The sequence below is a fragment of the Cavia porcellus genome, unplaced genomic scaffold, assembly GCF_034190915.1.
Source record: "Cavia porcellus strain 051 isolate PalLab524CR breed Dunkin Hartley unplaced genomic scaffold, mCavPor4.1 scaffold_1, whole genome shotgun sequence".
NCBI lineage: Eukaryota > Metazoa > Chordata > Mammalia > Rodentia > Caviidae > Cavia > Cavia porcellus.
This window is the reverse complement of record NW_026947484.1, coordinates 108,783,979-108,804,495: the sequence shown is the minus strand read 5'-3', so window position 1 is coordinate 108,804,495 and position 20,517 is coordinate 108,783,979. Positions and strand designations below refer to the sequence as shown.

The following is a 20,517-nucleotide window of genomic DNA, read 5'->3' as shown; positions in this document are numbered from 1 at the left end:
CAAGCTTTTTTCCTTCTCAACCTACTTCTTCTTCTTCTTCTTTTTCTTCTTTTTTTTTTTTTTTTTTTTTTTTTTTTTTTTTTTTTTATCGGTACCGGGGATTACGACGGCCTGCTTGCAAGGCAGGTGCTTATGCCGCTGAGCTAAATCCCCAGCCCCGCTTCTCAACCTTCTGTAGCTTTTGTGGACATTTCTCAGTGGAGTCTTGGAGCCTTAACATGAAAGCACCCAGAGTACACCACAACCGAACTGTCTCAGGATGCTGGGAAAGGCAGCGGGGCATCCTGGCAGAATTTCTTTTTGTACTGACTTTTTTTCTTGTTTTGTTTTGGTTAGTTGGTTGATTTTTGTTTGTTCTTTTGTTTGAGACAGGGTCTTGCTGTGTAGTCCAGGCTGGTCTTGAACTCACTGAAGTCCTTCTGCCTCAGCCTCCCAGTGCTGAAATTACTGGTGTGCGTTTTTCTCTTCACCTTGTACTCCTCATAAGTTCTAAATTATTTTCCCCACACCGATTAAATATGGAAGGAAAAAGGGAATTAGTCTTCAAGGTCTATTCTTCTAGGTTCCAATTAAGAAAGGCAAAGGAAACATAAAGCCAGAGAGCCAAAAATAGCAAACCTGAAAGGGCAGGAGCCTGTCTGTCAATACACACACACACACACACACACACACACACACACACACACACACTGAGCTCCCACGCCCACAGATGTCACACCCAGCAGACGCCTTCTGAGGGGATGGAACGGGAAACCCAAAACGGGGGCTGCCTTTTTAGATTTCTGAACAGTGTCCCCAAGGAGCAAAGAAATAACTTGAGAAACAAACTCAGCACCAGCCCTTGGGATAGAGGGAAGGGGTCCGTGAAAGGTCTGCCTCTATTTTTCTCAGCAAAGACTGAGAAGTCAGGGGAAATGCTGATGGTTCCCAGCGCAAAGAAAGGGGTCAACTGCCTGGAACCTCTTCCAAGTTAGTAACCATTTTGGTTGGTTGGCTGTTTTTCAGGAGCGTCGATAGAGAGATAAGCAGCCAGGACCAGAGGTTAACCAGACCTGACTCTTCCCACCCTACACACCCCAAAGAAGTGAACGAAGAAGCCCTGGGGCTGCACAAGTGGTGTGGTTGCCACGAGCCCCCATAGTTCTCAAACATCCAGAACACAGCTGTGCTAGATGTACTGGAAATGTAAAATAGACTCCGTATGTTGAAGACTTAGTGAAAAGGTGTAGAATAACTCATTAATAACTTGGTATTGATCATGTTTACATAGTGTTTTGGACATAGCAGTTTAAATAAATGCATTGTTAAAAGCAATCTTCTATAATTTTTAAATTATATATATGGCTTGAATTATTTTAGACATCATTGGTGTCTGAACCTGCAAATGTATTCACACATGTGCATATATGCATAATTCTCTCCATCTTCTCCCCCTCATGCATAAAATAATTGATGACCTCTTTTTGCAAGTATATGCTTTTAAACCATTTATTATTTATTTATTTTTGTACCAGGAATTAAACTCAGCACCTTGCACTTGCCAGGCAGGCCCTTATGCCACCGAGCTATATCCCTGGCCTTCTGCAACCACATGATATTGTGCTTTGAGAATCAGCCAACCTGTTCTCCATTGATTGTATCCTGTGGCCCAAATACCCAAGCGTGAGAGAGGCTGCTTTTGTTTCCTTAACATCTCTTTACTCACTGATGTATTATACTGGCCTCACCTCCCTGCTTGAAGTAGAAACCACTTGAGAGCAGGAAGGTTATGTAGCTAATTATTTGTACATTCTCAAAAATTCTACTGTACACCAGGTGTGGTGGCTCACCCTTGTAATCTCAGCACTCGGGAGGCTGAGGCAGGAGGATCGTTGTGAGTTCAAGATTAGCCTGGGCTACAAAGTGAGCTCAAGGGCAGGCTGAACTGCACAGTGAGACCCTGTCTCAAAAAGACAAAAAAAAAAATTCTACTGTAGACAGCTTCATCTGTATTCAATCAGAGAAACTAGGAATAGCTGATGACCTCACCCACATGTACTACCAACTCTTGCCTTTTCTGAAAAACATACCAGTTGTCTGGCATTTCTCACTTTCTGGGAATTTGAACCAGGAACAGAGCGCTCTCTCACTCTCTCTCTTTATAAAGTCAATAATCTTTTTTATATAGGACAGCTTAGATTTGAGAGCAGAGGAATAAGAATGTGAGCTTGGGGATGGTGGAAAGAAGATATCTAGGAGGATTAGGCTTTGAAGCTACATTCCCTCCTGGAGAGGAACTCCCTAGAATGGTCTCTGAGGAATAGGGTCTCTACCCCAGACTTTATGTCATAGGGACCCCCTTTCCCATGGCCTAGAAAAACATGAGATATAGATACCCATGTCCATTCAGCCAGAAGGGCTGATGAGAGCTGTTCCTCTCCTCCTGAGACCTTGTCTCTCCCCTCATCCCCAGGCTGATGATACTTCCAATCTGAGGGCACCAGAATGAGGGAAAAAGTAGAGATATTTTTCTGCCTGCAGCTGTCTCCCCAAATACTGACTGGGAAGAGGTAAGGAGGAGTTCATTGAAATTCATTTTCATGAATGTTTAATGGTTCAACTAATATGATTAGGTCCAGGCCTGAATGAGCAGCAGGGCGGCAGACCTGCTGAAACGACACAGGGTAATGAGATCAGCCAGGCTGTGGGGTCTTCCCTTCTCCATCCTTGGAGGGTGTGATCTGGTTAGCAGCTCCATAAATACAGAGATCAGGTCAGAGAGCAAGAAAAGAGTGGTGGGGATGGGGCAGGAGAGTGGAAAGTTCCTTTGGAGAATATGCTTGTACTTCCTGATTCTCTGATACTATCAGTTTCATCTTTCAAGTACCCACCATAGAGTCCTCCACCACTTTCTTCCCCTCACCATCTTAGGGGACCTATTGGGAGAACCTGGGCATCTACATGATGATGTGCACTCGTCTATGCACACACATACACACACACACACACACACACACACACACACTCCTGCCGGGATGTGACTCCAGGCCACAGAAACCCAGGCTAAGAATGGCAGTTGGGCAACAGAGAATCAAGCAACAGAAAGAAAGACGATGTCTTGCTCAGGCTTAAAAGAAACTGGAAGAGGAAGAAAGGCCAGCCTTAGCCACTGCTCCCACTCCTGAGTTTGCTGTGGGAGTTAAATGTGTGGACTCAGGAGCCAGCCCGCCCGCACTCCAATCTTGGCTGACTTCCTTCTAGCTTTGTGACCTTAGGCAAGTATTTATTTGCTCTGCAGCTTCTTCATCTCTATTCGGAGAGGGTAATAGAATCCACGTCACAGGGCAGTGGTGAGCGTTTAATGAGTTAGAATAAAACATTAGGAACAATGCCTGGGACACTGTAAATGCCTATTATTTCACTTTCAGAAGAGGCCACTTGCCGTGATAGCTCAGGATTGGAGGCTCTTGGGATTCATCTGGGACACGTTTCAGTGACACCAAGAACACTGAGGAGACATCAGCCCCACCCCAGGGTGAAGAAGGGAATGACGGACAGGCAGTGTTCCACAAAGGCTGCGAGTGCTGGTGCGTGAGCACCTGGGCAGGGCCGAGCTGCTGCAGCTGACGCGTTAGGTCCGCAGGTGCCCCCGCCATCCGCAGGTGCTCCTCCGCTCGCACGGAGCAGGGCTTGGCGCTCCTGCACGGAGGATCAAGCTCCCTCCAGATCACGGAGCTCACTGATTACGCATGAAAGTAGGATGTTTCGGGAATAATGGCCCCAAAATGTGCTTCCCCGCCCATCTTTCCTGCCTCAATCAATTAGAGCAAGTCCCACCCAAGCAACCAGACTGGAAGGAGCAGCACAGGAAGGAATAGTTGGGTTTCTCTGCCCTAAAGGAGACCTGACAGCTGTGTGTCTCCCCACTGGAGGCACCAGGAAAATACTCCCGGCAGAGGTCTTTGCATGGAGTATTCATTAAGCACTGACTACACACCAGCACGGTGTTAGACACTGAGCAGTAAAATGCTGAATTAAACGGTGTCTTGGTCTTCAAGGAGCTTACGGTGAGAGCTCTTGCCACCACTGCTGCCTTCCAGCCCACGATGGTGTACACACAAACCCCCCAGAGGGAAGGAAGGGGGTGTCGGCAAATGCCAGAAACGTATAGCTTTTCTTGGTTCGTTTTCTGGAAGACATGTAATTCCCTTCTTGCAATTATCTCAGCCTGCTCTCCCCTTCCCGCGTCCCTTTCCATTTTTTTCTCCCTGGGATTTTCTACTCTTTTCCCTCCAGACTCTGCTATCGGCTTCCCTCCCTACATACACCTCTCTCAGTCACCCCAACCTGTCCCAACTGTCCTATGCCATTTTCTCTTCCGTGGTTTCTTTCCTTGGCTCCCCACTCCGGGGTCCCCAAATGCCAGCACCTCTCTGCTCCCCACCCCCAGCGCCCTGGGTCCTCTCTTTCAGCACCGGGGACAGCTCCAGCCCCCGGAACAATGGACCCCATTTTAGGGCTCCTCTATAAATTCTCCATCTTAGTGCCTTGCCTAACTCCTGATTGGGGAGTAAGATTGGGGGAAGGGTTGTTATCAACAGGACCAGCTGCTCTTCTGGGGACGGGAAGGGAGTCAGGAAGGATGGCGATAGAAAGAGGGCGTGGCTCTTGTCTGGATTGTGCGTCTCTCTCTAGGGTAGAGAATTTGTAGTCTACCCCTGAGGCTGACATCACCGGTGTCAAGGGAAAGGAGGTGGGAGTGGGGAGGGGGTGTGGAGGGGGGAGGTTTTTGTTGAGGAGAGCGCGGCCGGAGAGCAGAGCTCCGGGACCCAGGTGACCGGGAAAGCAGGCAGCCCCAGCGGCGGGAGCAGCCAGCAGCAGCCCAGGCCCGGGGACAGGGGTGGGGGTGGGAGGGGGGCTGAGGGGAGGACCTGAAGGGGGGCGGCAGGGCAAAAGGGATCCCCGGAGCCCTGCCGCCATCAGGAATCAAGCATCTGGCATCAGGGATCTCCGGACCCAGCAGAAGAATCAGCCACAGGGGAGGTGTTCCCCCTCCCCATCCCGGGAACCAGCGAGAGCTCCACCTGCCCCACATCAGAGACACCCCCCCCCCCTTCACTGAAGCTGCTGGCAACCATATCTCAGGCCCTGAACCCCTCAGTCTCCTCCCCATCCCCTTCCTCAGGCCCTTTCCCCTACCTCCACCTCTTATTGCTGGCCCCAGTTCTCAGCTCTCCTGAGCCCCAGAACCCCTGATAGCACCCCCAACCCTTCAGGTCTTGACCACATTGACCCCCATCCTGGGATCTTCGCCAGACCTCTGGGAGAGAGATCATTTGTTTGGGCTATGCCCCCTTGTGGCTCAGCAGTGTCTGCCTAGACCCCTGACCCCTAGCCCTCAACTCCTGGGCCTCCTTTGTGTGAAGATCTGCTCCTCTGCTCAGCAGTGTGGTTGGGGGCCAAAGGGAAAGCTGGCCCCGGCTGGGCCCCCAGCCCCCACCACTTGACTCCTTGTTGGGCAGCTCCCCTGGCCTCTGGGCCTCTCCCTGCTCCCCTCGGCCCCTCCTCCTGGGCCGCCCCAATGAAGGAGCCGGATGCCATCAAGCTATTTGTGGGGCAGATCCCGAGGCATCTGGAGGAAAAGGACCTGAAGCCCATCTTCGAGCAGTTTGGTAGGATCTTCGAGCTGACTGTCATCAAGGACAAGTACACCGGGCTGCACAAGGGTGAGGGGTCAGCCTAGTCTGGAGAGACGGCAGTGGGTGGCTCAGAGGCTGGGAGGCGGAGAAAAGCCAGGCTGGAGTGACAGAGTGACTAGGAAGATCTGCTATGGAAAAAGAGTCCAAGGGCTCAGGACTGGGATGGAGGAGCTAGAAGAGAAGTCACTAGAGTGACCAGGGCACTCCAGGATGAGGACCAACGGGTTTCTTTTGGGTGAAGAGTTTTCAACAGGCCTGCAGAGATGTAGACCCAGAGGTGGAAGCAGATGTTAATGTCACAGGATGAATTTAAGAAAGATGGAGGGACAGAGAGCTGGTTTGAGAGATAAGCTGGGCAGGTAGGTGTATGTTTATGTGTATGTGAGAATCTGAGTGGCCTCAGAAAATGTCAGGATGGAGGTTAGAACACAGGGGCAGGTGCTCCATTTAGAGAGTAGAGACTCCCTGGGCAGGGCAGTCTGGGACAGAAGAGAGGAAGGAGGGACTTCAGGAGTGGGGCCTGAATGACAGAGATTGGTAGTGACTGGGAAATGGGGAAGATAAGAAGGATGCCCTGAGGCCTCTCTCTCCCAGGGCTGTGTGGCTAAGCAAAACTGGCTCTGGGGTCAGAACTTGGAAAGCACTGAGGACCTTTGGGCCATCTTCCCTCCCGTCATTGGGCCCAGGGAAAAAGCACTTGCGGCTGTGTTTTCCTGTCCATCTCAGTTTCACTCACCACCATGTACCTGCACCTTGTAAGGTTGAGATTCGAGGAAACAGGGAAAATAGAGAAAAAGGGTGCTGATGGCCAAGATGGAGGGAGGAGAAATGAGAAAGGAGACCAGCCAAGGAAGAGAAAACTACCCTCCAAGCACTTGTCTGACAACCACAGGCCACGTCAAGTCCCATCTCCCAGCAGCCCAAGGACCTCCCTTGCCTATCACTGCCCACATGCAGAGCTCCAGGCCTCCATTCCACTTCTGGGACTCAATGTCTTCCCGTGTCAGATACCGCCACCTCAGCATGCAGGAAATAGCAAGAAAGGAAAAGCTCCTGTCCTCAGTCTTAAGGGGAAGCCTCTTAGGGAGAGAAGACCAGGGACTCAGACCCAACACTATATCTGCCCTTGCCCCTCCTCAGGATGTGCCTTCCTGACATACTGTGCCCGCGATTCAGCCCTGAAGGCCCAGAGTGCCCTGCACGAACAGAAGACGCTTCCAGGGGTGAGTCCCATCCCTTGCAGGCCCTGTTGTGGCTGAGAAGGGCCTTAGAGACAGCAGGGGTGTACCATCCTCCCAAACACTGAACGTATTTTCCAGCTTCTCCCATCACCAGAAGTCCCTCTCTATTTCTGGCATCTGCTTTTCTTACTATAAACAAATGCATTTCCCTAGTCTTACCTGGAGAGAAGCAAAGGAGTGATTAGTGGAGTAAACATGACCTTTTGGAGCAGATGAGTCCCTCCCCCTTCCCCACCTGCTCATGGAGGGTGGCTGTGCCACAGGGAGGACGATCTGGTGGGAGGTGTGGGGAGCAGACTTGTACAGCAGCGTGGGTCAGGGTGAACCAGAGGTACCCAGACACCCTTTTGTGGCTCTGGGGAGATAGCTGGGTGGCTGGGAGGTGAAGGAGGCATGCTGTTGCCTTCCGAATAAGGCTGCTGGGACCTGCTGGACTGGCATCCAGGTGTTGGTTTTAGAGTTCTGACAGCTTCCCTCTTGTCTCCCAGAAAGAGCCCTGGGAACAGCAATGGGGCAACAGGGCCAAGCAGGGGCTGGACAGGCCTAGGTGGGGAAGTAAATAGGGCAGAGCAGGCATCAGGAGAATCAGGACTGACCCCACCAAGGGTGACTGGGGAGGCAGGGATGTTTCTGATGTGGCCTCTCTCCTGCAAGGTTACACCCCTTTGTTTCTTCTCAGCCAGGCTTACAGATGGTCCCCAGCCTGGGCTGGCAACTGAATAGTAGGAATAAAGAATCTCAGGCTGCCCCCAAGCACAAAACTAGGTGGCACAGGGGTCACAGAGACCCCTTCCATTCCACCCCGTGCCTGCTTCTATTTTCTCCTCCTGGGCCTCCCTCCATGCCTGTCTTCAGTGTAGCCTTGTTCAGCATCCTCTGGGTCCTGGAGACACATTTGTCCCGCCCTTACTTCTGCCCCACACAGGAAGTAGAGAATGGGGTTGATCATCCATCTCTTCCTGGGAAGGAGACAGACAAAGCGAATTGGGGAGCAGCAGGAGGGGGAAAATTAGAACTGCTCCTACTACTCTCAATTTCAAACGCTTCCAATGTTTTCACTGGGTCTCAGCCCTTAATCTGTTGGGACAGCCAACTCCACCGATCCTCCCTAGTAGTCTTATCCTGGTCAATGACAGAACAGCTCCCACCACACAAGGTGGAGGACTCATGTGGGTGTGAACAGGCCTGGGGGCCCGGGCTAGCTTGTGTTCATGCACACACACACACACAAACACACGAATGCCCACAGGTCAGGTGTGGGTACACGAAGCCTGGCTCCTACCCCTTCCAATCCCAACAGTCTCCTCAGCCTGTTGTCTCCCTACTTCAGAGCATCTGCAGAAACGGGGGGTGGGGGCGCAAAGGAAAAGACAGTAATACAAAAAAAGAGCAGCAGACTGAGGGCCCGGGTGAGAGAGGCGCTGGGCGTGGATGTGACCCGCAAGGGCTGCGTGTGCCTGCCGGGGAAGTTCCTGCCTGTGCCCTGCAGCTGCCCACATAGCTCAGGTAAAGTCCTGATGGGATGGGAGACTTGTTCCTGCCCCTCCTAAGATCATCAGGCCCAGGGTGGGGTGAGGGAGCAGGGTGCCCCAGTTAATGATTATCTAGCCCTGCTCCAGAGCTCCCAGGTGACACTGAGTTCCACTGTTGGCCGATACCCCAAGGGGCAGAATCCAGAGGGACCTGACAAGAGTTTCCAGTAGAAATGAGTTGATGGGGATGGGGGTGCTGTAGTAAAGGTTTGGGGGCCAGACCCAAAGAACCAAGGACACCAGACATCTGATCAAGCCCTACTAAACCCCCTGGTCTTCTCTCCTGTCACCCCTTCCCCTCCATAGTCATACTGTGTCAGCTGCCGAATGATTCTTTTGCGAAGTTCTTGCCATCAGACTCCCAGCCTTGCTAATGCATGCTCTCTTCAAACAAGGGTGCTTAGCCCTCTTTCTTCACTCCCCATCTTTGTCATCCCAGAATCTAGAGGTGGTGTTCCAGGCTGCTCAGATAAAGAATGGGGCTGGGCCTGCTCTGTAGGGTGCCACTTCCTCTTTTCTCACTGAGACTTCCCAAGGGTAGCTCTGCTACAGGTCCCCGTGACGACGGGGAGGTGGCCCCCAGGATGTTGTGGCCTGAGATAACTCACTCTGGCCTATTCTTCCTCTGCTCTCATCCTGATCCCACTCTGGGTTGGGAATATGGACTACCCCCACTTGTGTGTGGTCTGGGATATAGCAACAAGTACAGAGCTTGTACGGAGAGTCTGCCCCCACGAGAATTTGATTTTGTGGGGACAATGAGCTCCTCTTAGGAGTGGGGTCTTTTTTGCCGTTGAGGATGGGGCCTTAAGTGATCCTGGTGGGGGAGCAGTAGGGGGCTTCTTGGTTGGGGGTATAAATAGCCCCTTCTTCTTTGAGAGGCCCTGGGGAGGACTTACCACCTGGTGCAAGGTAACTAGGAAAAAGCAGAAGTGTAAGGCTTGGTTGCCAGGTAAATAGAGCACAGCTGGACTCAGGGGAGGGGGCAGGTGTGCACAGTTGAGCTAACAAAGCCTGGGCTTCCCACAGGAAGTGCCAGGTCAGGAAGGAGGAGGCTGGGAATGGGTGCTGGGGGCACTCAGGGAGTCTTCCGTCACTGCGGGCCGTGCTGTGGTCTGTGCTTTTGTGTGCATCTTTGTGCAGATTCACATCACTGTGGGTATTTATTGCTCAGCTATTTTTGTTCCTGGAAGTCTGTGCAGAGAAGGAACTGCACGCTTTCTCTCTGGGGCCCAGGTTCCCCATCTATGTCCAGAACAGCAAATCCCCAGGGGTCTGTTGGGATGGGGCTAGCGTCCAGCACAAGAATCCCCCTGCACAGTGTTCCTGGTTCTTTACCTCTCAGGGAGCGGGTTGGTGACAGTTTTAGAGTTTCCTGGCTGTTTTGGTGGCAGTACTGAGGCAAGAAGGTGATGACAACAGACCCATAAGCCTGAGATCCCAGGTCTTCATAGACACACACACACACACACACACACACACACACACACACACACACTCTCCTAAGGAGATTGGAGCTTGGAGCTTGGATGGGATAATCCCAGATTGGTAGGAGATTAAACTAGGGGCAACAGTGGCTGGAGGATCTGTGTGGCTGTTACTGACCTTCTCTCCCCTACCAGCTGCTCACAGACCCAGAGATCTAGGGGCAGCCCTTGATGCAAGAGAATCACTTGAGGTAGAGTTTAGATGTGACCCAAGGTTAGGAATACCTGACTGAGACTGACTGGCATGATTGATTATAGGGACAGAGGGTCCAATCTGAGTAGGGGCTTTGTTGGTGGTGGGGGGGAGGATTCTTGTGGTTCTTTGTTGATACCATACAAAGTTTCCTAATGCTAAGTCACCAGGACTGAAGGAACCCGACTAGAGATCGCCTGGTCCAGTCACTTGATTCATAGATGAGGAAGTTGAGGCCACTCACTTGATTCATAGATGAGGAAGAGTGAAGGGCTTGCCCAAGGTCACACAGCTAGTGAGTGGCAGGACTGGTCCTGTACTCCAGGTCTCCTGACTCCTACTTCAGGGCCTCCTCTGGGCACACCTTCAGAATGAGCATGGATGACTTGTTTTAATTCCTGTGACACTGGAATTGGGACTGTGCCACTATCAGGTGGAGGGAGGGACCAGGTATGGTCCCAGTAGTCAAAGTCCTACATAGTTTTTTCAGAAACTGAACACTGGGGTGTCCTTCTCCTACCTTGCCAGTTTCTGTGATGCTCCCTGCCCTGAGTAAGGAAAGCAACCTGTGGGAGAAATACCAAGTCTTCTCTCCAACCAACAGATGGAAAGTGAAAACTGGGCATTTCTCCATTCTCACTGAAGACCAAACAAAGGGCAATGCTGTGGAGGTCAGGGAGGATACAGTGCAGGAGGACTTAAGTGTCAGAGATACTGCAAAGCAGCCTGGGACAGTCTCTGCTTCCTCAGGGCAGTCTTGGCTATCCAGACACAAGGATTTGCTCTGGAGGAGGGGGATGCAGAAGGCATAGTGTGGTCCTTGCAGGGCTGCCTCAGCACACCTCCCTCCCGGACCGGGAAGCTTTCCTGGGCCCCTCCCCCAACTCCCAGCCCCCACAAAATCCTCCACCCCCCAGCATACCCAGTTCCCACCCCCCCACACACACTCCTCCGTGTGTGTGAAGCAGCAGAAGTGATGACGTAACCACGGTCGCCAGGGCAACGGGGACGGATAAATCAGGCTGAGTGGGCGGTTGCCATGGTGCACATTCTCCCGTTGCCACGGAGACTGGGCATCTGCTCCCTTTGTGCTGCCAGAGTGCCTTCCCCCTGGGGTCAAGGGGTATAGGGGGGTAGAAAGAGAGGTAGACACACCTCCAGGGGTCCGAAGAAATTCTGGGCCTCTGTGGGGTCTTCCTCAGTTTAGAATTTCACCTTGGCACTTTTCCATGGGGTTGTCTCTGTTGTTGCTACTTTGTAGAATGCAGGCAGTCTGGCTGAGTAACCCCTTGGACGGGTTATTAACCGCAGGACCTGCTTTAGGGGCAGGCCTTCTTCCTCCCTAAGGAGGGCGGCACCTATTCCTGGCCCAGGCATCCAGGACCAACTTGTGCCTGGAGCTTTGCCCCATGGGCATCTTCCTTCACATCCTCGCTCCACTACCTCTAATCCCCTCAGGTCCTAATCTCAGGGGAGATTAGGCCCTGTCCCTCTTTCCCAGCAGAAAAGCCAGGGTCTGGGGCTTGCTCCCTTTGGCCTCTCTGCAGGTCCTGGCCTGGGGAGGACTTTCAGGTGTTCAAGACCTTTTCTTTTCTCCTTTAGATGAACAGGCCGATCCAGGTCAAGCCAGCCGACAGCGAGAGCCGAGGAGGTAGGTTCTGAACTTGCAGACCTGGTTCCTCTCCTTCCACCTCAGGCCCCGGGCTTGGAGAAGCTGAGGGACAGCATCTCTTGAGGAAGAAAGCCTGACAATTCTAGAGCTACCAGTCAGGCGGGGAACAGGAGTCAGGGTGACTGTAAGTGTGGGATCCAACCCACTGTAGGGATGAAAAATCTAGGCCCTGGTACATACAAATCCTTCAGAGTTGGGGTGACCATTTATCTGCCTGTACCCTCTTCCCCATCCAGTTCTCCCTTTACCTTAGAGCCCTGGTCCCCATGTGGGAGAAGTAGTATCAGCAGCTCTGGGGAGAAGACTAGAAGGTAAAACAGCTGAGAAAGCTGCCAAGAGGCCTTGAACATGCCCCTCCCCCTGTGTCCTACCCCCTAGAAGACCGGAAGCTCTTTGTGGGGATGCTAGGGAAGCAGCAGACAGATGAAGATGTCCGCAAGATGTTCGAGCCTTTTGGGACCATAGACGAGTGCACTGTGCTCCGGGGACCAGATGGCACCAGCAAAGGTAGCCTACCCATGGCCTCTCTGGCAGTGCCTTTAACCTTCCTGTCTCTGCCCACTAGTTTCCTAGCAGTCAGCAGCCCCCTGCAGTGGCCCTTAAAGTGCATACTTACCCCTTTCCTCTTCCATCTCAGGCTGTGCCTTCGTGAAGTTCCAGACCCACGCCGAGGCCCAGGCAGCCATCAATACCCTTCACAGTAGCCGAACACTGCCGGTGAGCCTGCTCTCCTCTCCCAGACCCTCACGTCCATTGGGCCGGCCTGCCCCTGGCATAGTGTGGGAGCTTACTCCTGACAGAACTTCTAATTCATTGAAAAACAGGGTTCTGGCAGGAGAGATCCAAGGCATGTGCACATGTCCAAAACATTTCCCCATCTTTCCTCTCCTGTATGACTCATCTTCAATCCAAATCCTGTTCACCCTCCTTTCCTGCTTCCTCCATTCCTCAGCGCTCTTTCCATTTCCTGTCTCATCCTGCCTCTCATGGCCCCTTCACCTCTTGAACCCTTGCTTTTTCCCTCCTGCGTGTTGACTCTGATACCCCTACTCTTTAGCACTGGGTGAAGTCCGTGGACTCTGGGAGCTCCCCAGCAGAACAGACCTCTACATCAGAACTCGTTGGCCTGAAGGATGTGGGTTTTCCTTAATTTCGAGTTCTCTAGCAGAGGCTGGGCAAGCACCAAGTGCAGACTGGGTAGCAAGGACCCAGGAGGGCAAGGGCAAGGAGGCAGAATGGGGTAGAGAACTGCTTTAAATGACCCGAGGCCCCTTCCAGCTCTGAGCATCTAAGATTCTACAACTCTTGCACATGTTCCAATCTGGTTTTTATTTTGCTCAGGGAAGTATTAAAATTTGTGGTTGTGTCCACCAACCACATGCCAAAGCCATAGGCATCATGGTGGGACTTGTGAGAGAGTTGGGGCAGCTCCAAGGCAAGATTAAATAGTTGCTGTGGCTGACCCACTGGTTGGGGGAGATTTCCAGCTGAGCCCTCATGGAGAAGCCAGTGATGCCCTCCCCAGTCCAGCAGGCCTTCCACTTTTTGAGCACATGCCTTCACTTTTCATGTCTGTCTAGTCTTTTGTATGCCCCAGCACAGAGAGAGGGTGGGGTTAAAATCTTTCCATTTGATGTGGGCAAAATGGTGACTCTTTTCCCAAAAGGTCCAGGCTATGGGGGTTGGGGGGGGATGTGGCCAGGAACTAAGGGTCATGGGGAGAGGAAATGCTGATCTGTCCTTCTGTGCATGGGGGGGCCCACATCTAGGGTGCCTCATCTAGCCTGGTGGTGAAGTTTGCTGACACAGAGAAGGAGCGAGGTCTCCGCCGAATGCAGCAGGTGGCCACCCAGCTGGGCATGTTCAGCCCCATCGCCCTCCAGTTTGGAGCCTACAGTGCTTACACCCAGGCTGTAAGCACTGTCCTGAGTACTCCCTTGTTTGAGTGTCCCTCCAGCCTTGTGTCCCACTCCTCTCCCAGTACCAAGGCCCAGGTTGGGAGGGAGTGAGGCCAAGGGTATGGGGCCTGGCCCCATTCTCTTCTCTTCCCACCCCAGCTGATGCAGCAGCAGGCAGCCCTGGTAGCGGCTCACAGTGCCTACCTCAGCCCCATGGCCACCATGGCTGCCGTGCAGATGCAGCACATGGCCGCCATCAATGCCAATGGCCTCATCGCCACCCCCATCACCCCATCCTCAGGTAAGACAGGGATGGGTCAGGCATGAACAGGGCAGGAGCAGGAGTTAAGGGATGGTGGGGATAGAGGTGGGAAGCCACATGATCCAGAAGAGGATCAAGAGTCCGAGTGGCCTGCTTGCTCCCATCTGCTCTCGCTGACTTGCCGACTGGTTCTTTGCATCTATGTCTGCTTCTCTGCCCTACCTGTCACTTTCTCCTCCCCAGGAACCAGCACCCCTCCTGCCATCGCTGCCACGCCTGTCTCTGCCATCCCTGCTGCCCTGGGCGTCAATGGCTACAGCCCGGTGCCCACCCAGCCCACTGGGCAGCCTGCCCCTGATGCTCTGTATCCCAATGGGGTTCACCCCTACCCAGGTGGGGCTCCCTGCCTGCCTATCTTTCCCCAAGCAACCATCTAGGGCCTACACCCACTGGTGGCAGCCATGACATACCTTCCCTCCCCAGCCTCAGGGTTCAAGGTGCTTTTTCCTGCTCTTGTCTTGGGCAGAGATGCTCCTTCCATTCTGCGGGGGATACCGAGGCTTACAGAGACAAACCAATTTGCCTAGGGTTGCCAGCCAAGCATGAACTCAAGTCCTCCTAACATAGGGCTCTTTCCCTTCCCACTGTCATGTTTACTTCCCCTTCTCACCTCACATTCCTGCCGGGGGAGGCTCTCCCCATGTGGATCCTCCACTCACAGAGGTGCTGTTGGGGCTCCTGCTGTGCCGCAGTCTCACACCCGTGTTGCTCTCTCCAGCCCAGAGCCCTGCAGCCCCCGTGGACCCTCTGCAGCAGGCATATGCAGGGATGCAGCACTACACAGGTGAGCCCTTTCCCCCCAGCCTGGGGCCCTGACCAGTGGGATGAGTGGCAAGAGGAAAAGAGGCTGGGTTTTTTAATTGCCTGCCAGTCACCCCTTTCAGGCTTCAATAGGCCATACCCACGAGCATGAATCTTTAGGAGCAAAACACTCAGGGGCCTGGGACAGCTCCTTCTCTGACAACCCACAGCCCTGTGGATTTCACTGGCATGGGTAAGGGAGAGGGACAGGCCTGATTGGAGGATTTATGCAAGCCCCATTTGTTCTCTATTCTCCCCAACCCAGCAGCCTACCCAGCAGCCTACAGCCTGGTTGCACCTGCCTTTCCACAGCCTCCAGCCCTGGTTGCCCAACAGCCTCCTCCACCACCCCAACAGCAGCAACAACAGCAGCAGCAACAGCAGCAGCAACGAGAAGGTGCCACCAGGGTCAGGGTCCTCACAGCCGTGAGCCTTGAGGAATAGGAGACCCCGGTTGTGGGCTGATGGACTCCCAATTGCCCTCGGCCAAGCCCAGTTCTTGTCCTGCAGTGGAAAGGCAGTGGCTGGAGCCCTGGCTCACACTGCTGGTGGCTGGTGCCCCCAGGACAGGCTTGGAAGGTGCCCCCAAGACAGGCTTCTCCTGAGATCCTGCGCACCAGTATGTATCTGCCAATCACTGAGCTCTCCTATCTACTGCCACTCAGGCCCTGATGGCTGCAACATCTTCATCTACCACCTGCCACAGGAGTTCACAGACTCAGAGATCCTCCAGATGTTTGTCCCCTTTGGTCACGTCATTTCAGCCAAAGTCTTTGTTGACCGGGCAACCAATCAGAGCAAATGTTTTGGTAAGAATAGCATGATCCAAAAGACAAAGTATGGTTTTGTGTGTGTGTGTGTGTGTGCATAGGTGTGTGCAGTGCATGTACATAACTCCAAATTAGGACAAAGTCTCATACATTTGAGGGCATTTATGTCACAAAAGACAGAGTATTTGAAATTTTGAGTGTCCAGGGGCACAAAAGAGCAATCTCTGACACATTTAGCACATCTTCCTGCAGATTAGCACAGCTTCGTCTTTTCCCCCTAAGATCCAGCCTTGGGGTCAGGGATTCAGTGATAGAACAGATGGACAGCACACATGAGCCCTGGGATCCCCAGCATCAAAACAAAACAAAAAGTTCCAGCTGGATTTATTTACTTTTATACTGGGAATCAAACTTAGGATCTTGTGCCTACCAGGCAGGTACTTATGCTGCTGAGCTATATCCCTGGCTTTGAATTTATGTTTTAAGAAGTCTGAAACAGGCTCAGTTTAGGTGTGACTGGTTTTTTAAAGGGAGAGGGTTTTATTTGCCTTCACAGTTTTGAAAGGCTGCTTCAAAAACCATTTAGGCATCAGGCATTGTGGTGCATGTCTGTAATCCTAGCACTTGGGAGGCTAAAGGCAGGAGGATTGCCATGAGATGGAGCTAATCCAGGGCTCCATAGTGAGTTCAAGGAAATGCTTGGACTATACAGTGAGACCAGTCTCAAAAATGCAAAACAAAACAACAAAAACCATCTAAAGGTCTAGAAGTGTTTTCAAAAAGTAGGTTCAGAGCTCTGCAGGCTGAACCTACTTTGCAGGGGACCAACCCTGCAAAGAATGCTGCAAGAACGTTGCGTTTAGTTTTTGTGAGGGGCTGAACTACACTCAATTTCTCCTTAATCCGTCAATTAGCAAGTTCCTTCTGAATGCTTACGATGTGCCAGGCACTGTCAGGGACACCTCCTTCAGATGGTGCTGGGAAACTGGAGAACATGTCCCCAACCCCAAGCACAGGAGAGTAGGCTGGGGCTGGGCCTGATGCCCCTCTCACCTCAGGCTTTGTGAGTTTCGACAATCCAGCCAGTGCACAGGCTGCCATCCAGGCCATGAATGGCTTCCAGATCGGTATGAAGCGCCTCAAAGTCCAGCTAAAGCGGCCTAAAGATGCCAACCGGCCCTACTAAGGGCCCCAGGTGGGTGCTGCTCCTATCTTGTCCCCTTCCTCTCCAGCCCACCCCTCTATGTTGTAGCCAGGGCCCAGGAGTGCCCCATACCCACACCCTAGGACACCCATTCCCACCTGACGGCATGAGATCCAGCATCTGGGGTGGCTTCCTTACCTGTTGGTGGGCCATGTTTCTCTTACACACACACACACACACACACACACACACACACACACACACTCACACACACTGTGACCCTACAACCAAATCTGTATCTATCTATGTCCACTTCCAGATCTTTCACAATATCTGGTCTTGATGTCTTATTTGTCTGGTCAATGTCCATGTTTCTGTGTCTCTTTGTTTTCCTTTGGGTTGGATGGAATTAGGGAGTAGGATTTGGGGAACAAGGATTTGGTTTAGGATACTGGAGGGTCTTAGAATTGCTTGCTCCTGGAATCTGTTTGTCTGAGAAATCGATACACCAGGTCCTTGAACTTTGGGTGATTTTCTCAATGCAGCAGTGAATTCTGGGCAGAAGAGAGTACAGGAGAGAATGGGGGAGGCTACCTCCGGGCCCCTTGGGAGTCACTTTGGTTTAGGTGAAGGAGGTTGGAATGTTATATCATCTGTGAATCTTATCAGGTCCCTTCTACCCCTTGCTGGCCACCATCCCAAACTTAGGGCCACAGATCCATGAGCCTTGTGTATTTTTGTGTTTAATATCCTATGGGCCAAACCCCTGAAAAAACACAACCCAAGAACAATACCCACATTTCTGTTTCTCCCCTTTCCCCCCAATCCTGGCTGCTTAACTGCCCCCCACCCTGGGGGCCCCCCAGCCCAGGGCCTGTGTCCATTGTCGGCTGAAGCCCCCATCCCCGGACCCCTGCTCCGGGCCCCTGTAAGTTGCATGGAACGAGCGTGTTGTCTTTGGAGCCGATTGTTTGTTATTTGGGGAGGGGCCGCGGAGGGAAGCGCCCCCCAGCCCAGGGTCAGGGCCGGGGGCAGCTCGCGGGACGTGCTTGGTCAACAGTGGTTGGTGACTGTGGTTTGTGTTCTGTGCATTTCTCTCTCGCTTTCTTTGTTCCTTTCCAAAGAGGAATGAGGTACTACCTAAGGTTGGGGGTGGTCTCACCATGAGACTCCCTCCCTAAGCCCAGGCCTGGGCCCGATGCAGCCTTCTCTGCAGATGTTCCCTCTCTCTCTCTCTCTTTTTTTTTTTTTTGCCTTTTTCCTTTTTATCGGTACCAGGGATCGAACTCACGACTGCCTGCTTGCAAGGCAGGCACTTATGCCGCTGAGCTAAATCCCCAGCCCCGATGTTCCCTCTCTTTTTCCGGGTGTCTGTCTCATAATGCACCCCTCCTTCCTTCTTTCAGTCCCTTCTGCCTGCCTGTTTGTTGCATTTCTTTGCCTCTTTCCTAAGTCTGTATCTTAGTCTTTGTCTGTCTCCTGGGCTGTTTGGTTTTTCTTCCTAACAGTTTCCCTCCCTGTCTCTGTCCTGCCCTCTGCTCTCATATGACTGGTGGTGGTAGGGGGTGGTTCCTGTATATGAGCGGAGGGCTTTCTGATGACCTGCCTTCTACAGGCAGCCCAATCTTGGATGCTGTCTGTCAACACCCCAGCCACCTGCCCTCCCCAAGACGAGCACTGACGGTCATCTTCCCCAGGCTTCACTGTGTTTCCTTCCTTTGCAGGTCTGGAGGTAGCAGTGGAAGGGGCGCCTACACCCTCTTCCCAGGACTAGCCCCAGGCCTCTCTGCACATCTTCCCTGGGCCTTGATTGGGCTCCAGGGCAAAAGCTGCTTCATGGCCTTCGGGGTATAGGACATCGCCCCACCTCACCACCCGCCTCTCTGAAGGGCCGTGGCTTTGTTTCCCTGGCTCCTCGGGCCTGTTTCCTCCCAGGCGCTCTTTTGGCCTTTGTGAGGGAGCAAGGAATAGGCTTGCGGGTTCCGGGGTTTTTGCCTTCTGCTAGGGCTCCTGTGGTGGGTTTTGTACCCAGTGCCCACTCTCCCCATGAGCCTGCCCCCACTCCAGCCTCTTTCCCCAAGTAGGGGCTTCTCAGAAGCTGGCTCTCACACCTCCTCCACCCTTCTTTAGAGGTAGGATATCCCCTGAACCCTGGGCTCACAGCCCTAAAACTCACTGCCTCCCCCAAGGGCCCCCTCCAAGGAGGGTGTTCAGGGAGCCCTGAGGGCTGCCTCTCTGCCAGTCAGCCACAGAGACCCTCCTCCTTTCATGAGGAAAAGACCTCCCTGAACCCTTAAAAATGTTTACAGTCTCTGCTGGCCCCCTCCATGTAAATACCACGACCACCCGTGCGTTATCCAGCCCACCTGGCCCGGCCTGGCCTGGACGCTGCCATCCCTCTTTCTGGGAGTTTAGACAATGTTACCCTTGGACTTCTTTCTCACTCTCTTGATTTCTCCCTTTGGTTTGGGGGGTGGGGTGTGATTGGGTATTGGGGAAAAGGGTGTGGGGAGGGACAGATGGGTTTATTACCTGATCATTTTCTTTAGGAAAAGGTTTTAGGGAAAGGAAAGTGGGTAGGGGTGGGAGGGGGAAGGGGAGGCTGGGGAGTCAGTTTCAGACAGTTCTCTATGCTTAACTTATTTATTTATTGCATTTTACTTTTAAAGAGTTTGTCTTTTCTGTCTAAATAAAGTTTAAAAGCATCAAATAAAGTCTTGAAAGGCTGAGGGAAGGGTGTTGTTCACACTGGGGATGGGGAAGGACGGAGGGAAGCAGCGAATGAAGTTTGGGAGGAAATTACCAGCGAGGGCACAACCCTTGCTCTGGAGCAGTGTCCAGCACTTGCTTATGGCTTCATGATCTTATTCTGCTTATCTCTGGGGCTTCATCCAGAGTTGAGCGTGGGGTAAGAGACCCTGGGCAGGCCTCTCTCAGTATCCAGCCATGTCCCTCTGAAGGCATGAGCCTTGAAGTCTACATTCTGGACACGTGTACGCCTAGCCAGTGGGGATGTGTGGTTGGTTGTAGCCCATCATGTATTAACCACTGTTCCGTATGAGATTCTGTTCTAGGCCTTTAATAATGTGCATTTCTACACTTAACCTCACAAAAGCCCTGTGGGGCAGGACATAAATATAAAGACAGGGAAAAGGAGGCTTTGCGAGTTGGCCAACTTAGCCCTTCCCAAAGCCAGTATGGGAAGGCTGGAGGAGCTGAGTCCAGTTTGCCAGACCACAAGGTCCATAAGGCTGTTGTTTCACCTTTTCTCTGACTAGAGGTACGAGTCCCAAGAGTCCCAAGTAGGCTAAAGCAATGCTACCATCAGGTAGAAGGTAGACAGTGCCAGCCCGTCTGGTTTCTGGATTCTTCTCTGTGAGCTGCTCTGGGGCTAGCCTCAGGAGCACGTAGGTGGATTCTCTTGACCTCACAGGGCACAGACCACTTGCTTAGTAGCTACCTGCTACCCTAGCCCTCTTAGAAACTTCTTACCTACCAGTTCTGATCTGGTGTAGGCCAGTTCACAAAAACACAACCATGAGTAAGTTCAAACACACCCCACCTCTACTACTTCTGCCTCCTCTAAGAACTTCCTGTAGGTAAAAAGAGAAACAAAACATTAAGTACTATGGAGATGTATCTATGGACACAGTAAGGGGAAACAAAACAAAACTCTGGAGTAGTAATGGATCAGGAATGGGACCTTACTCAGAAAGAGAACCTAGGCAGGATTCTTAGCAAAATACAAAGCATCTGGAATTTGTATCATTTGTGTGTGC

The 20,517-nt window shown here is 52.4% G+C and overlaps 1 protein-coding gene across 5 annotated transcripts; it reads left to right on the top strand.

The window, feature by feature from the left end:
• The first annotated feature begins 4,754 nt into the window (after positions 1-4,754).
• On the top strand, positions 4,755-19,467 carry Celf3 (CUGBP Elav-like family member 3). 5 transcript variants are annotated; one of them, XM_063253475.1, is made up of 14 exons: positions 4,755-4,812; positions 5,600-5,705; positions 6,819-6,901; positions 11,734-11,782; positions 12,182-12,310; positions 12,441-12,520; positions 13,573-13,716; positions 13,861-14,002; positions 14,207-14,356; positions 14,742-14,807; positions 15,090-15,221; positions 15,490-15,633; positions 16,653-16,789; positions 18,463-19,467. In XM_063253475.1, the coding sequence occupies exons 4-13, from the start codon at positions 11,734-11,736 to the stop codon at positions 16,778-16,780; spliced, it is 1,164 nt and encodes a 387-aa protein (XP_063109545.1). In that variant the 5' UTR covers positions 4,755-4,812; positions 5,600-5,705; positions 6,819-6,901; the 3' UTR covers positions 16,781-16,789; positions 18,463-19,467. The 5 variants fall into 5 exon arrangements, 4 of the variants coding, with proteins under 4 accessions (XP_063109545.1, XP_063109533.1, XP_063109540.1 ...); XR_010048791.1 differs by lacking the exon at positions 4,755-4,812 and adding an exon at positions 17,605-17,666 and having other exon boundaries at positions 4,885-5,705; XM_063253463.1 differs by lacking the exon at positions 4,755-4,812 and having other exon boundaries at positions 4,885-5,705; positions 12,185-12,310.
• Positions 19,468-20,517: the final 1,050 nt, after the last annotated feature.

Excerpts from the sequence above, each read along its gene's own strand:
- Celf3 (XM_063253457.1), top strand. The coding sequence starts at position 5,561 with ATGAAGGAGCCGGATGCCATCAAGCTATTTGTGGGGCAGATCCCGAGG. Across the intron at positions 14,357-14,741 it reads TGGGGTTCACCCCTACCCAG|CCCAGAGCCCTGCAGCCCCC; the intron begins GTGGGGCTCCCT and ends TGCTCTCTCCAG. Across the intron at positions 15,222-15,489 it reads ACAGCAGCAGCAACGAGAAG|GCCCTGATGGCTGCAACATC; the intron begins GTGCCACCAGGG and ends ACTGCCACTCAG.